General features: G+C 39.4%; 3 protein-coding genes and 1 long non-coding RNA gene across 10 annotated transcripts in view; 1 reads left to right on the top strand and 3 right to left on the bottom strand.

Moving 5' to 3' along the window:
* LOC308661986 overlaps positions 1-17,350 on the bottom strand; it is an 87,960-nt gene that overhangs the window by 2,481 nt on the left and 68,129 nt on the right. The window lies entirely within an intron of this gene.
* On the bottom strand, positions 491-3,796 carry NPB (neuropeptide B). Its single transcript, XM_081316222.1, has 3 exons — positions 3,027-3,796; positions 1,455-1,519; positions 491-997 (listed from the first exon to the last, which is right to left on the bottom strand). The coding sequence occupies exons 1-3, from the start codon at positions 3,297-3,299 to the stop codon at positions 664-666; spliced, it is 672 nt and encodes a 223-aa protein (XP_081172348.1). The 5' UTR covers positions 3,300-3,796; the 3' UTR covers positions 491-663.
* ANAPC11 (anaphase promoting complex subunit 11) lies at positions 8,146-11,366 on the bottom strand. 7 transcript variants are annotated; one of them, XM_081315847.1, is made up of 3 exons: positions 11,327-11,366; positions 8,820-8,959; positions 8,146-8,738 (listed from the first exon to the last, which is right to left on the bottom strand). In XM_081315847.1, the coding sequence occupies exons 2-3, from the start codon at positions 8,926-8,928 to the stop codon at positions 8,593-8,595; spliced, it is 255 nt and encodes an 84-aa protein (XP_081171973.1). In that variant the 5' UTR covers positions 8,929-8,959; positions 11,327-11,366; the 3' UTR covers positions 8,146-8,592. The 7 variants fall into 7 exon arrangements, with proteins under 7 accessions (XP_081171973.1, XP_081171972.1, XP_081171970.1 ...); XM_081315846.1 differs by having other exon boundaries at positions 11,270-11,357; XM_081315844.1 differs by having other exon boundaries at positions 11,207-11,343.
* Positions 11,355-16,060, top strand: ALYREF (Aly/REF export factor). The gene is made up of 6 exons (XM_081315843.1): positions 11,355-11,660; positions 11,934-12,065; positions 13,302-13,449; positions 13,797-13,860; positions 14,764-14,935; positions 15,756-16,060. Exons 1-6 carry the CDS (start codon positions 11,430-11,432, stop codon positions 15,768-15,770), a joined length of 762 nt encoding a protein of 253 aa, XP_081171969.1. The 5' UTR covers positions 11,355-11,429; the 3' UTR covers positions 15,771-16,060.

Raw genomic sequence — 17,350 nt, 5'->3', positions numbered from 1 at the left:
TGTCAATAGAAATACGTGGAAATAATCTTTTTATAGAAAGGTTTCCTTTAAAATCAAGAATACATCTACATCCTGGTAGGGAATTACTGGGCAGTTTTTAAATTTCATACGTTTCTTTAGATTGAAGAGAAAGCCTTTCTGCTCTGGCTAAATTCCAACAAATAATTCTCCATTCTTCAATGAACGAAGGAGTGGTTAAGGGAAAGCTATGATTATTGCCTATATTATTATTCAAGTGTTAGTGTCTGGCAGAGAAAGTGGGGATAGTCAATAGAGAACATGACACCTTACTGTAGCCAGGCTGTTGTGAATTTGTTTGCTAGGATATAAGCTGCACAGACTGCAACTGGGCAAATACGCATATGGATTTTAGCCTCAAAATGAACTTCTCTGTTTTCTGAGATCCATTGTGCTTGCAGATGCTTTGGATTCCTGCAGCAGTTGTGTTGAGCTTTTAAAATTATAATAAAAGACATAGGTGGTCACTGGAGCCTTTTAAAACACATTTATTAACAGATGCAGAAAAAATAAAAATAAAACCATATTCCTCACCACCCCCAAATCCAACCACTTTTCACACAGAGAGTAAATCCATCTCTTGCCTGCTTGTCCCACCTCCCGGTGCCTCCATAGAAGTTACAGGGAAGGCCACCGGCTCAAGGCTCATGGGATAGTACAGTCAGTGGGGTCCAAAGATACGGTGACATCCGCCTTGCACTGAATGATGCTGGGCACCCCTGGCAGTAGCTGGCAGCTTTGCAGTTCTGGAGCCACTTCCTTCACACACACTGCCTGCAGAAAAGACAAGACAGAAAAGAAAGACAAGTGCAACACAGCTGGCACCGACCTGAGCCTCCTGTGTCCTGGGCATGTACTTACTTGGGAGTATGCCCTATGGATCTCTTGTGTAATAAGGTTCTTGGAGAGAAGCAGCTTCTGAAGATGGGATTGCTGGTCTCCCTGGGCTTTTAGCAATTCTATGATACTCCGAGAGCCACTTTAACTAAATGTAACCCACATTGCAATGCACTGAATTTATTTCTGAAGAAATACATCTTGCATGGTGGTGCAATATGAATAATACTGTGTATGGTTGATACAAGGGACACGGTGGCTCAGTGGGTTAGGACGCCGAGATTGTCGATCAGATGGTCGGCAGTTTGGCGGGTCAAATCCCTAGTGCCGCGTAACAGAGTGAGCGCCTGTTACTCGTCCCAGCTTCTGCCAACCTAGCAGTTTGAAAGCACATAAAAATGCAAGTAGAAAAATAGGGACCACTACGGTGGGAAGGTAACAGTGTTCCGTGCGCCTTTGGCATCTAGTCATGCCGGCCACATGACCACGGAGACGTCCTTGGACAAGCGCTGGCTCTTCGGCTTTGAAACGGAGATGAGCACCGGCCCCTAGAGTTGGAAACGACTAGCACGCATGTGCAGGGGAACCTTTACCTTTACCTTTTACCTATGGTTGATACAGCTACATTTTTTTCTTGCTCATAATTTCCATTGCTACCGATTTTCTATCCGTAAGGTGATTTTTCCAAAAGGCAACTGGACTTTGTTTTTCCTTGAAGACATTTCTCATCCAAGATGTTTTTTTTTCCAGTTCCGACAGAAGAAGCTTCTTGGACAAGAAGCAAAATGTCTTCAAGGATAAAACGAAGTCCAGTTGCCTTTTGGAAAAGTACCTTTGGAACAACCATGACCTGAAGGACTGAGAGTCTCCACAGATGGATTTCCTATGTTGTTTTCACTTTTGGTTGGTTCTCCAAGGAATTAGGAATGGAGCAGCTATAGTACATATTACAATACAATAAAATGCAATACAGTACAGGGCTAACATAAACCAATGAACATAAAGTAGATGCATCAAGTTTGTTTGTTACAACAAATGCAATATTCAATGCACTAAGTGCATCAGAAGATTCACTGCACATATAAATGGGTGGAATTCCCACAAAAGAAATACCTTACATAAATTGTCTTCCTCATTCCAAGCAACTTTCACAAAAATAGAGGAAAAATTCTTTGATTTAATTGCCTTGGCCTGGAAAGCTACTTGGTAAAGGAAGAAAGCTAGAGTCAGACTTAAAAAACAGAAGATTTGACTTACCAGAGGGGACATTACATGAATAAATATTTATTTGAATGTGATTAAAAGAATGGATAATCCTTAGATATAATTAGACTTTTATAATAAGAAAGACATGATTTATAATTAGAAAAGCACCTTTTTTGTTATGGGAAATATGAACATACGAGGATGGCTTGTATAAATGAAATTCTTAGCTACACAGATGTAAGTAATCTTGAGAAAACCACAACTGACAAAGAAATTCTGAATATTGGTGGGAAAATAAACTTAAATAAGAACATGAAAAAGGATACTGATTTAATAAGGAGATTTTAATTGCAAATACATTTGAAATACAAATTGGTTAGAAAAGAGTTTATAAACTGATATTGTTATTTGTGTAACACTAGAAAATATGAGGATGTTTATATTCAATTCTGTATGCATTAATAGTATCAAGAATTGTATTTGCATAGTGTTGGGAAAATGAAAACAATTTGGAAAGAAAGGAGGCTCGGGAAAAAACACTGGATTGTGCAGTATTGAACAGGTTTATATTGAAGAAGTTAAATATGTGAACACACACACACACACACACACACATACAATTAACCAGTGGAACAACCTGCCTCCAGAAGTGGTGAATGCTCCAACACTGGAAGTTTTTAAGAAGAAACTGGACAGCCATTTGCCTGAAATGGTTTAGGGTTTCCTGCCTGAGCAGGGGGTTGGACTAGATGACCTCCAAGATGCCTTCCAACTTATTTATTATTATTATTATTATTATTATTATTATTATTATTATTATTATTATTATTATTATTATGATTATGATTATGATTATTATTCGGCGCACTCTTCCCCGACGGGCGCTCCTAAGCATCCTCCCTCCTCTTCCCTCCCCCCCCCGAGTTTACTCTTCGTCCCGTTCCCGGAGCCCTGCTACTTCTTACCATGTTGCGCAGCCCGCCGAGGTTCTGCCGCGACTCGGACATGGCGAGAGAGGAGGCGGCGGGGCCGTCCTCGGCACTACTGTCCGCGACGCTGTTGTCGTCGGAGCGGCGCATGTAAGGCGAGCGGCGGACGCCAGAGAGAAGCCCCGACGCTCTGCCCACGGAGTAGTAGCTGGGGCCGGCCGCCTGCTTGTACCACGCCTCGGCGGGCGGGCTGAGCAGCAGGGCCAGGGTGAGGCAGAGCAGCGCCAGGGTCGGTGGTCCGCCCCCCATGCTGCGAGAGGCTGGCGACGGCTGGGCTGGGGGTCGCCATCGGCGCCTCCTTTTATAGCGCCGGGGAGGCAGGAGAGGAGCGGGGAGCAGCCAGGCGGCTCCCAGGCCCCGCAGCGGGCGGTGGAGGCGAGCGCCGCGCCGAGCACGTGACCCGGCGGTCTCTTCGGGAGGAGGAAGGCCCCTGCTCCGCCCGGCGGGAGGCTCTTTCGGTCAGGGCGGGCGGCTCTCTATCGCGGCTTGCTTTAACCCTCTGCCCGCGTTCGCTCCGCCGGCCTCTCTCACGCGTTGAAGCTCCACAAGTCCGTCTCCCGTTTCTCCTTTGGCCGGAAGAAACGGACTCGGAACAGCGACGCGATGGAGTCGCTCCTCCGTCGAGAGAGGACGAGACCCAGAGTTAAGGGTGGCAGAAAGCGCGGGCGAGCTCCCTCAACGACTAAAGCAAGGGGTCTTCAAACTTGGTCCTTTTATGACTTGTGGACTTCAACTCCCAGAATTCCTCAGGCAGGCAGGCTGGCTGAGGAATTCTGGGAGTTGAAGTCCACAAGTCATAAAAGGGCCAAGTTTGAAGAGCCTTGGACTAAAGCTGCAGCAAACACCCGCGGCTAACCGAACCCCGTGGGTCACGGAAGCCCATTTTCTTTTCTGCCCTTGTAGGTACACCGAAACATCACATAACGAGGAAGACTTGCAGCTGGATAGTTTCTGGCTCGGTGGGTCGTGGGAACATGGTCGATATTCCTGCCGCGTCCTTCCCTAATACTGCACTGCAACGAAATCTGACTTTGGCACATTAGTCTAAAGATAAGCTCAGTGGTCTTGGGTTTTTCTGGGTTTGCTTTATTTCTCGAATCTCCCATCTGTAAACAATTTAAAATCTATTTTTACAAGAGGCTCTGATAGTTAACAAGGGGTTAACTGGGCTGCTGGCAAGCCCTTTCCGGCATTGTATTTATCTGCAATGCAAATATCTACATTTTTGGCTGTCTGTTGTAAAGGTAGTACTCAACCACCACAATTGAGCCCAAAATTTATATTGCTAAATGAGACATTTGTTGAGTGAGTTTAGCCCTATTTTACGACTTTCTTGCCACAGTTGTCCAGTGAGTCATTGCAGTTAAGTTAGTAACATGGTTGTTAAATGAATCTGGGTTCCCCATTGACTTTGCTTGTCAGGTCCAAAAAGCTATTGACTTGACCCCGGAGCGCTGCAATCATGATAAAATATGAACCAGTTGCAAAGCATCTGAATTTTGATCACATGACCGTGGAGATGCTGCAAGGGTTGTAAAAGGGAGAAAAACAGTCACAAGTCACTTTTTTCAGTGCCGTTTTAACTTTGAATCATCACTAACAAGCAGTTGTAAGTCAAGGACTACCTGTAACTGTATGAGATCCTTGATTCTGGGATGGAAGATTGTTTCTTGCTAAAACAGGATGGTGAGAATGATGTTTTTAATTTTAACAGAATAAAGGTTTGTTCTTTCAAGTAGACCGTTCGCAGCTATAGTAAAATGCTGATCAATTACCAAGGAGAATATAAATCAGGAGCCCTGGGAGCACCTTCTCCAGCTAATAAATTTTATTAAAAGTCATAATCTTTTATGAATTGCAGCTCACTTCATCATTTCAGTCCATGAAAATATTTTTTGCCTTAAAAGAATAGCTTAAAAAGAATTGCTAGTTGGAAAACCAGATTCCTGATTTATATTTTTTACTCTTCTACAAACAAGATACAGTGTTTGTTGCTGCCCTCTTATGGTATCTGGCTCATCTAAAAAAATACTAATCCAGTTTACTTTTATTGCGATAACTCATGTATCAGTGATATGGTATACAGTATGCCTATTGTTGTTGTATAACAAAATGTATACAGTTTATAAAGTAAAGCCCCAACAGCAGTCCAAAATAATAAATTGTAAAAAGAGTATTTTAAGAAGTTACATTGTGTTTCATTCTCCAAAGAAGATAAAAATCACTGCCAGTTTTCAGCTATTTCAAATTCCAGAAATTTCAAAAGCCACACATACACAAACAGCCACTACAATTCGTGACTTAGCTAAGATCCTGCAAAACTCCAGATTCTGTCATCATAATTTGGTAACAAAACCCTCAATTTAGAAACATGACTTTTTTGTCAATACTTAGCCATCAAAAGATGTAGAGTAATGGTGTTAAGCTTCAGTGAAACTTCACACCTACTGTTCCTTTATCTCAACACTCAAATTTTTTTCTACAAAAGGAAACATGCCCTCAGTTGCCCTTCCTCCAAATTGTAGTCCCATAAGAAAAAAATATTTTCCTTAAATTTAGTGTTGTGTGAATACTAGTCAATTAAAGTTTATTTAACATTGATCAAAACATGGCTTGATAGAACTATAGACTATAGAAAACAGAAAATCAGCTAAACCAAAATTAGGTACTGCAGCTAAAAATAAAATAGAGCAGGCACAAGAATACAATTTTTGTTTTAATTAAAATTTGCTCAGGGGAACAAACTTTGGGGAACTTTGAGGAAGAGCATATTTTTAAACTATAGTTAATTGTAGTGTTCTGTTGCGTCTAGCAATACCATGGTGTCATGTTTTGTGGCAAAAAAACACAATTCTCTATGCTTGGGAAGATTCCAGAGATCACCAAAAGAGGTAGGTAATTCTTTTAAACAGAATTTTTCCTTGATGGCTATTTAGTTAGCATCACCTTTCATTTGAATAGCATAAAGAGCTTCAATTGCACACTGAAGGCAGGGGTGGCATCTCCAGCAGATTGCACCATTAGGATGAAACATTGGAAACAGCTAATTTGTAGCTACGAAACTAAGCTAGTGCTGGAATCTTTTGCCATAAATAAACATTTGACTGAAAAAAGATCATGAATATTGCTTCCTTTCCCATAAGTTTTATTCCATCATCTCTGTTTAATCGTCAAAAGCATTGACAACAATGTGGGTTGAAACATGCCAGGAGCATTGTAAGGAATGAATCAAAGAATTCATTGGAACCATCCTGTACAAGTGATCTCATTTATTACTTGGGAATAAAAAAGATCTGATAAGTCTTTTAAGAACAAACGCAGCCAGTTTGGTGTAGTGGTTAATCAGGAGATTAAGTTCTAATGTCACCTTAGGCGTGAAAGTCAGATGAGAGACCTTGGATGAAATAATTCTTTCAGTCCAACTGATCTCATAGGGTTGCTGTTGTGGGGAAAATAGGAGAAAAGTATATATTAAGTAGGGACGCAGTGGCTCAGTGGGTTAGGACGCTGAGCTTGTCGATCAGAAGGTCGGCAGTTTGGCAGGTCAAATCCTGAGTGCCGCGTAACAGAGTGAGCACCTGTTACTCGTCCCAGCTTCTGCCAACCTAGCAGTTCGAAAGCACGTAAAAATGCAAGTAGAAAAATAGGGACCACTACGGTGGGAAGATAACAGCGTTCCGTGTGCCTTTGGCGTCTAGTCGTGCCGGCCACATGACCACAGAGACGTCCTCGGACAAGCGCTGGCTCTTCGGCTTTGAAATGGAGATGAGCACCGGCCCCTAGAGTTGGAAACAATTAGCATGCATGTGCGGGGGAACCTTTACCTTTACCTATATATTAAGTGTGTTTGCCATCTTGACCTATTTATAAAATAATAAAGATGGGGTAATTATTTAGTGTATGGCATGTCATACATGGACTAGCAATGTAAATTAACATTTCAACTAGATTAGTACAACACAATGAAATATAAATGTAAAAAAAAATCTATGTTCAAATATCAATGACTGGACCAGACATGTCAAACTCACGATGTCACATGACGTCGCACAACATATTGGAACTTTTTCCCCATTACTAGCAATGGGTTGGGCACGATTTCCTTGTGACGCATCCAGCCTGTGGGCTGGAGGTTTGACACCTCTGGTCTACACCATTTAACCATTGAAGTGCAGCATTGTTTATATTTTTTTAAAAAAGATAATGGACCAGTATATGCCCTCACCTTACAGCCGGTCATGATTTAGTTTGACATGGGATCCTGCAGTCACATTTGAGGGGAGGATACTATGCCCCATTTATAGAGTCCCGGCAGATGGCGTGTGAGGTACGAATCCTATTCAGGGTTGTCCATTGCTGACATGATAGTTCAAAGCCTGGCACTTTTATGAGGGTCATTTATATGTTTTCCTATAACTGGGTGTTTAGTGATTCATTTGGCTTTCCATTGGGAATTGATGCTAAAACTGTTGGGCAGATGTTGTACAAGTGCCAGTGGAGGGTTCCTTGATTTGAGTCTTCTTGCTGATAAATGAGGAAGGTCAGCATTGGTAGGACTGAGTTGTTGATAATTTTTCTGTATTCTCACTACTGCATCTTGCCTTCGTAAGGCTGGCAGTGCTATATGGCTCAGAGCAGGAAGCCAGCAAGTTGGTTTTAATATATCCGCTTATAATCCTCATGGTGTTATTGAGACTCGCAGAATAAACAATTAACAATTATGGTACTGTGCGCCAAGTGTGCAGCAAAATGCTGGCAGAAGCCTGAGCTATGGACTGGTCAATTTTAGATCTAAATCAAAAATCTATTAGTAGAACTACTGCATGGGTGTCAAACTCACTGGGTCACGTGACGTGTTGCGACGTATCGTGACTTTTCGCATTGTTGGAGCTGGGGTGGGCACGGCCTCCACATGATGCAACTGGCCCGCAGGCCAGCAGTTTGACACCTCTGAATTACTGTTTTCTCTGTTTTGAACAAGTCAATGTCATATTATGAAGTTAAAATTGAGGCCTAAAACTACAAAGGGTCAGGAAATTAAGAAATTTTTTTGTATATTAAAGCACGGCATCAATAATACGTATCACGAGAAAAGTGAGATTTGGGTGTTTTATGTTGAAGTTGAAAGTACACATTTTACAACAGTATTTAAAACAATAGTCTTAATAAAAATACAGCTGAGATACCTCTCTTACACAAATCAATCTTATTGCATTTCAATTACTAAAATTGAAACTGGAGGTTTACTTGCTTGTAGCCTTCATACCGACAGTCATCACTCTTCGCATTTTATAGACTTTGAGAGCTGAGCTGATGTCATACCATATGTTGGGACATCTGTATATAGGATGATGGCATTGAGAAAATATTGTAATATACAATAACAGTTTTCTTCTCCTGGATTCTAGAGTGATACTAGCAATTCTGGCAACTCAGAATGTATGTACATTCAGGGGACACAAAGGGATGAATCTCAACAAGCTTTGTGAATTCATGAGATTCAAAGGAAGCTGGGGAAGGAGAGGGAGAAATCTTGTCAGAGTCACTCTTTAAACTTCCATTCCTGTCGGCACATTGGACAATGCTGTTGAACTTGTTGAGAATTAAGCCACTTCAGTATGCAGTGCATGTGGAAGCAGTGTGAACACTGTCCCCACACAAGAGGACAATCATCTCCAGGTACTTTACCTGTAAAACATAAATGTTAACAGGGCAAAATCAAAGGAATACTCAGCTCAAGAAGACAAAAAAAAAAAGATTAATATTTACAGTCAGGGCAGCATCCATTAAAAGCCATTCGACAAATGCCGCAGTTCTCATCATTAGCAACCCAGAGCCAGGAAGCAACTCCATGCCAGCTCTTGATTTTCACCTTCATTGTATCCAGACTAGTAAGGTCAGAATAGTATCTGAAGGGGAGAAAGAAAAAAAAGGTTAATTGCAACTTTTTTGTTGTTTTTTATATAGCTTAAATATGAAAAATTGTGTTGTTTAAAATAGCATATTTTCCATACAGCTTCATAGCTTTTAACAGTTCTGTGTCATCATTTTTGCTAAAAGTTAAAACTTGGTACTCCTTGGTTGCTTTCTTGTAGAAACTTCATTACTCAACTAGGGAACATTTTCAGTGCTAAAAGGGATGGCATTAGTTTGCCTTATCAGTGGGAGTGGTATCTTCTTGCTAGTTAGTGGTTTACTGTTTATAGCTTGATTGTTGGTCTGCTATTAATCCTGGTGTTAATCTCTGTTTATCTGGATGTTGATTGCTGGTGAGAAGGTGTTTTGGTCTTTATGTTTCCTTTTTTAACTGTCTCTTTTGAATGGTAAGTAAAGGTTCATGTAAATTATGAATGTATGATAAATGTAATCTATTGCATTTACCAAATAAAAGATGGCATGAAGAAGATATGGATTGGCTCTCACTTGGCAGAAGTCCTTGGGGACAATTCTTAGATTCCATAAAACACCACTTCTTTTAGAGGTACAGGAGAAAAATATCTTAAAAGGTTGCTGAATAAAATGCAACGGCAGCTTGATTCCCAACATGCCTTCTATGAATATTTTGGGGGAAGAATTAAAATAGAAAATCTACCTTGCAAAATGTTTTAAAGTTCACCTCTCTTTTGCTTGAAACTGGATGTTTAATTAAGAAAATAGCATAGGTGAACAAAAAAAATAAAGTTGCTTTAGGTATTAAATTCTTTAAAATTGTATTAAGAATTTTAGAAAAGACTATAAACCATGAAACATGAAATTCATATAAGAATAAAAGCATAAAAAAGAACAAAAATAATCATAGAATCTAAAATGTAATAGAGGTTAGTTTTTCACTATGTAGTTATAATTAATTATAACTTTATAATTAATGACACATCATTTACTTTCTTATACAATTAGCATATACAACATTAGTTCTGCACACTTGGAAGAAATATACGGTTTAGTAAAATTTAATAAAAATGTGTCTGGTTGCAAAGAGAAGTCAATTTTCAAAATTTGTCTCATTGTAATATTATTTTCCAAAACCATTGAGCTTTACTGAATTGCCATTACATAGGACAAAAAATTATCCACCTTGCTCATTGCACTTCCAACAGTTTCTAGAAAATCATTTACTAACTGTAGCAATTAGGACACGCTACAGTGGAGTAATACAGCAATGATAAAACATCTTGTCACAATTTTCTCTTGAGAACAATATTTGGAGTAAATTTATTCTTGTTTCTGCTATTGAAATTTCCATCCTTACATCTCTATTACAGTATTCAAATTTGGCACCCATTCAATCATGCAATCTTTGACCTATTCCAAGTCCTATTTCCAATAAGTTCTAAGTTGCAATTTTTGAAGGTATTAATTAAAATCTAACTTGCCTTTTCACCAAAACTAATATAATGGAAAAACCTCTTCTACAATTTATACCGGCAAAACTCAATTGCTGTAATTGTACTGCATGCAAACACAGCCAAATGCTAAAATAAATCACATCATAAACTCTATAAAAAAACTGTTTTGACTCTCCAATACTAACCCTCAGGAAAAATGTGGCAGGTTTCTCATTAATTACTAGCTTCGCCATTACATTTTTCTTTACTTGCTCTAGCACTGCAAATTTATAACAATATTGTTTAATTAAGCCCCACCTTCGGAGAAAGGGGCAGAATTCATTTTTGCCTTCGCTTTCTATTATTTAGTCAGATAAAACATTCCGCGCAATTCCAAAATTGGATTAATACTTCCGAGGCATTTCCTTGCTATTACTATGCTATTGTCTTGATTGTTTATAACACTTTTATTACGGCACTAGGAAAAATAGGGAGGCAAGGGATGAACAACAAAAAAATGCAGTTCTGCCATTGTGTTGAGAGAAAAGGCTCGGAAAGTGAAAACACGTCACACTAGCTGACTTCGCACAACACACTCATTCCGGGGTTTACCTAAAAAATTGTTAAGTTCGCAAACATAAGGCTAACACGTCACTAGGGTGACAGTACTTCAGAGGCCCCTGTGAACGCCGTCTGCGTTTCTTTCTCTTCCCCCCCCCCGAAAAAGCCAAAGGCTAAAAGAAAGCTCCACCCACCAACAGCCGCCGCTGCCCCTCCCTTTTTGTCTCCCCTCCGCCCCCCCCCGCGCCAACCTTCGCGCCCAAACTCAACTCTTCCCAGCCACCACATAGGAAGGTCCCCGCCCTCTCTCAGGCCCCCGTTCCTATATAAAACCTCGCCAAGGGAAGGCAGCCTCTTCTTTCTTTCACGAAACCAAGCTTGTACGCTTACGCTCTTTTCACCCCTCCATTTCTTAATCCAGCCTTATCCGTTTCCGGTCCCCGGTATAGCGCGGCCGGAAGTGTAGGCCCAGGAGCCGGAGGGAGCCGCCATCATGGGCGACAAAATGGATATGTCTTTGGACGACATTATCAAGCTGAACAGGAGTCAGCGAGGCGGAGGTGGCCGAGCCGGCGGTGGTCGAGGCCGGGGAAGAGGAGCTACAGGTCGAGGCGGCGGAGCTGGGCGAGGCGGAGCTGGGCGCGCAGGCGGTGGCGGCCCCGTCCGGAACAGAGCCGCTCTGTCCCGGGGAGGCGGCAGGAACAGGCCCGCGCCGTATAGCCGGGTAAGGCCTCTCTTAGGAGGTTCTTCCATCCAATATTGGGCATGGTCGAGACGGAGTAGCGGCATTTTAAGTTTATCGGGGAAGCAGAGTGGGGCGAAATTCTCCGGCGTCTTTAAGGAGGGACGCGCTCTGTTGGAATTTGCGGTCTGGTTCGGTATCCTGGTGTACTTGGCTTTCGTTTAGACCATAAATTTGGGAAACAAAAGGAAATTAAAATGTTGAGCCGAATAAAGAAGATGGGGTTACACTAATCGGAACTCGTTCTCTTCACAGCCAAAACAGCTCCCTGAAAAGTGGCAACATGATTTGTTCGAGAGTTGCTTTGGCCCTGGTGCTGGCGTGGAAACGGGTGGAAAGCTCCTTGTCTCTAATCTGGATTTTGGTGTTTCAGATGCAGACATACAGGTATGTTTGTTCTTAATAAAGGATCCTGGATAGTGCGTAAATGGAATAAACTATGGCATTTATCATAGCTTTCGTTTATTTTCTGACAATACTACATTAGTATTGATTAAAACATTTTAGTCTGGTAAAATCTTTCTGAAATGAATTTATGACAGAATTGATTCTAGCATCAGCCTGTAGCATATATTAGTCATAATATTCAACATTGATTTGCTATATTTTGAAAGTAATAGCATATATTGTTTTGTTATAAAATATTTGAGCAATTCTGCTTTATTGCAAACCAACTTTCGGGTACTTTTGAACATTCTGGTAGTACAAATGTTTCATCTGTTAAAGGAACTTTTATTCTGGGTGGCCCATTTATATTGTTGAACAAATCTTTTGGCTTGTTCTTGAAACTGCAAAAAAAAGTTTATCTAATTCAAATGCAGCTTCAGTTCTTTATTGAAAAACTATTGATGAAATGTTACTGCTATCTCTAGACCAAATCCTAGGATAAAGAAGCTAGGAGACAGGTAATAGTGTAGTGATTAGAATGTTTCCCAACCTTGACAATTTTGAGGATGCTGGCTGAGGAATTCTGGGAGTTGAAGTCCATACATCTCAGAGTTAGCAAGGTTGAGAAACACTATTAGAATATTGGCTGGGGAAGGTTCAGGTTCAAATCCACATTAGACTGTTAGGCTCACAAGAGGATGTTGGTCAGCTGTTATAGCTCGGTCCATTCTCAGAACTGAAACATTTACAAAACAGATTTTGTATATAAGCTGTTTTTATTTCCTTTGGAGGAACGCTGATATAAATGGAAAAATCAGTAAACATTTTGATGTGAATATTATGAGCAGTTTTTTAATATTCTAAAAATACTAGCCTCACTGGTTATAAATATACTGATTTATTGGAGGACTTTTGCGTTTATATTACAATTTTCTCAGCCAGTACATATTTTGTACTGGTTTTAATTGCTTTAGAATTGTTGCTGCCCAGAGTTACTTGATTGAGGTGGGCAGGTATAGAAAATAGATTGATTGGGAGATTATAAAGTATAAATCTTTAAATATCAGTTGAAGCAGGAAAAAGGCAACCTTAACATGTGGACTATTTTATAGACATAAGAGCAAAATTACATGTGTAGGGATATACTGTCCTCTATTACACATTTCTAGGCTTTCTGAATAAACTTAAAGAACCTGTTACATTCTCAGATACATTGTTACTTTTCCATTTTTTCAGGAGCTTTTTGCAGAATTTGGGACACTGAAGAAGGCAGCAGTACACTATGATCGTTCTGGACGTAGTCTAGGTACTGCAGATGTCCATTTTGAGAGGAAAGCTGATGCTCTGAAGGCTATGAAGCAATACAATTGCGTTCCTTTGGATGGTATGTATCTACTTGCTAATCATATTGTGGGTTACACAAGGATGATCTGACATGGTTTTGGTAATTAACCAGATACTTGTATATAAGCATTCTCCTTAGGTGACAAGGACCTACATTTAGGGCAAGTGTATGGAATACAATGTAATGGAGTAGTGGATTGGTAGAAGAGTGTTCAGTGCTCCATTCTCCCTCTATGTGCCCAGCATAGAAATCAATGCTAGAAGAGGGAGATCCATCTTTTCTGAATGGATCTTTTCCTGACCATTTTCTATTGGCATTTTTGACTGCTAGATTTATTTTAAGTTGTTATGATAATCATGGACATTGATTCTTTTTATTATTCTTAGGACGTCCCATGAACATTCAGCTGGTTACATCACAGATAGATACACAGAGGAGACCAATACAGAGGTTAAAAAACTTACCTTAATGTTCATTTCTTTAATTAAGATTGATTATGCTGTAGCCTACAGTTTTCAGGATTTTGTGGTAGCATCAGTATATTATTACTACAGACAGTAGTGGAGTCTGCTGTATTCTTACAGAAAACTTGAAGTTGAATTTTTAACTTAAAAATGTGGTGTAATCATACTTAAGCAGAGCTCGCTCAACAGATTGGGGTAGCTAACATGTAGACCAGTCATTTGTATGTAAGGGGAAAAATAAGGGGAAAACATGTTACAATGTGGTTATTCCTCACTCAATAGACTATTCAATTCATTTTCTGTGTGTGTGTTTGTGCACACACACTAATATATATTTGTATCTTTTATTTTCTTTAAATTAGTTGTCTAACTTTAGAAAAAAATGGAAAAATAAATTTACAAAGAATAAACAGACCGAATTTCTTGGTAATTGATTAGTCATGATTGCAGAAAAAAATTAAAATGGGAATAGTGGCACTTTTATCACTTTCCAAATAATAGTTACATTGCAATTCCTCAAATAGCCAAAATTGGTATTTGATCTTATATACTTCATATTGCAACCCTGCTGTCCAGCAAAAAGATTTTCTATTTCAGAGTTTAGATTCCCTCATATTGTTAATTATTATCATAAACCAAAGTAGGCCTATTGCGTATTACTTGCCCTTGTACCTAAAATAGAGGCTAGAGAAATTTTGTATTTTTCTAAAATAATTGTACTCGGCCTCCAGTTTATAAGAGATATCAGATACAACGATTCACTTTTGTGTTTTGTTAATCATGTTCTGTCATAATGCTCACTTTTACATTAGCTTCTAAACTGATATACATTGCATTTTCGCTTATGTATGTCTGAGCACCTCTAATTTAGTATCTTTTTTGATATTAGTGTAAATAGAGGAGGTATGACAAGAAACCGTGGTGGCTCAGGTGGCTTTGGCGGTGGCAACAGACGAGGCAGTCGTGGCAATAGAGGCAGAGGCAGAGGGGTTGGCAGGAGTTCCAAACAGCAGCTCTCTGCAGAAGAATTGGATGCACAGTTGGATGCTTATAATGCTAGGGTAAGTAACGTATTGAAGAAGATGGAGGCAGAATGTTGCCCCAATGAGTAACTTTGCAGTAATGTTTAGTTGAATAACTGATTGGCATGTGTGTTTTCAGTTGCTTGTATAATCCTCCTGGGTATGAAAACCACATTAATATGAAGGCAGTCCTGACAACACTAGTTGATTATGATTCTAGTATGGTTATCTGATCATATTTATGCTCATTGAAATTAACATGGTAGAACATGTGTTGAACCACAAAAGAAATCAAGTTCTATAATGTAATAGCAGTTCTAAACTCTACATGTTTCATGAATGTAACCATATTTTGCTTTTTTAATTGCTATTCTGCTTGGGTCAGATTGGATAAACTGCATTTTATAATCAAACATTATTTGGAACTAGAATTTTATTTCTGTGTGCACAAATGTACACATGCATGGTTATCTTTAAGGCCGTGGCACTAGTGAAACATAGAATCAAAATCATGGTTTATTACATCTCCGCTGCTACTGAATGATGATCCCTGACAATTAGCATGTATTAAATCAGCAGGCCTGTATTTAAATTGACATAGGTTCAGATATTTATGCATACATATATAAGAAAAGAACTCCATCTTTTTTAAAGACTCGTGAAAATCTAGAATTTGGGGATTGTGCTCTTCCAAATACTTTAATGCTGAAATTGCAAATTGTGTTTAAAAAATCCTTTTCTGGGTGTGAATCTACCTTGAAATGATTTATTGCAAAATATGCAATACCAGAGTAGCCTGTTGCTTTCTTAAGGTTTTACTTGTTTACAGCCAAATAATTATCTTTTCCTTTCTTTGTAGATGGACACCAGTTAAATCTGATGATGCGTCACGTGCATGGAAAGGACTGCGGACATCTCATTCCATGCTCCCTAGTGGGAGGGAAAGGGTGTATAGCGGCGGCTACTAATATCAAGAATGGAATTTGTTTTACTTTTATGTTTTGAAATAGGTTTTAAACTCATGTAAAGGTTTCTTTCTTTTTTTTAAATTCTGAAACAGATCTGTTTTGTACTGAGTTATTTTTGGGAAAAATTTTACTGGTTGCCTGTTGGGCCAAAGTGGCTTTTTCACTTTGGCAGTAATAAAATAGAAATGTGTCTAGAGCTGTAAATGTCTGCTTCATGTTGCAGCTGGAGCCTAGCCTTGGGGCTGCAAAAGCAAAGATGAATAGGGGAAGCAGACTGCCTGCTAGTCCCCAGCTAAATAGTTGGTGCTGATCGCCCTTCCCATGAGGAGGGATTCTGTTCTCTCAGGTCTCCCTCCTCCACTCTGCTCCAGAAGGGGTTTGTAAACTGCATCTCACCATCTTCTGTGTGCTGACTCTTCTTCGGTTTGTGCGAAAGCCACCATTGTGACTACTGTTGCAGGGAGGTGATGTTCCCTGGTGAAGCTGACTTTGGAGGTCATGGGGAGGGAGTAAATTTCTTGTTAAAGTTGTTTTGTATTTAACACTTGATTCCAAAGTTCAGTGCTGGTCCCACCTCAGTATTTTTACTGTAAAATAGTTGCTGTGAAAATTCAGTGACACCAACATGCCAAGTAAAGATTTAGTCTTTCAACTTTTAATTCCCTATTGAATTCTTATTTTAAGTAAATCTAAAGACATTTGTAATGGTCTATGCTGTGGCGTATTATGTAATGGATTAAGACTATTTCTAGATCTTAACTGGTGTGGGATGGAGCAAATATCAGACTAATGTGAACTTACATCTTTGGTGGGTGAGATACCTAAGGGGTAATTGCAGTAATTGTACCCAAGACACCACCTCTCTTTTCTAGCATCCTCAACATGTTCTAAGTTCAGACTAAAAAGCATTAATGCCTGTCTAGTTATTGGTACATTGCCCCTTCAACATCAGAATATCCTAATGTTGAAACTAGAATGCATCAATAATTTGAAAAAATAGATATAGCAGGATATCAAAGTTATGCAGGAGTAACAGCTGATGGAAGTTTCTTAATATTACTTAATATATTTAACAAAAAATACTCTTACATAGCAATGAAACGTAGGTGCTAGATGTTGGGATGTTGGGAAAATAGTAATATATGACTTTCTGTAATTTACATGTGTAACAGTAAATATTTTGGAAAAAATGTTCAGATGTAAATGCCTTACATTCAATCTAATTAAGGCATATAAGGATAAAAAGCTTAACCATACACTTGAAAGATGACTTGGTATGGACAAGGAAGTGACAAAATGCATTAATATAAAGTGGAAACACTACTGCCATTTGTCCTTAATTTCAACATCCATATAATGTGTGAACTATATTCAGTTTTATATAAGGAGGCAGCATACTTTTCATAATCTTGCAGATACATTAGTAGGAAATACTGGTCTAAACAAGAGCTCTTCTAATGTATATCAAAGCTATAAAAATAGTACA

The sequence above is a fragment of the Vipera berus genome (genome assembly GCF_964194415.1).
Source record: "Vipera berus genome assembly, chromosome: 2".
Lineage (NCBI taxonomy): Eukaryota > Metazoa > Chordata > Lepidosauria > Squamata > Viperidae > Vipera > Vipera berus.
Note: the sequence above shows the minus strand (reverse complement) of the source record. Positions and strands in the feature narration are given on the sequence as shown.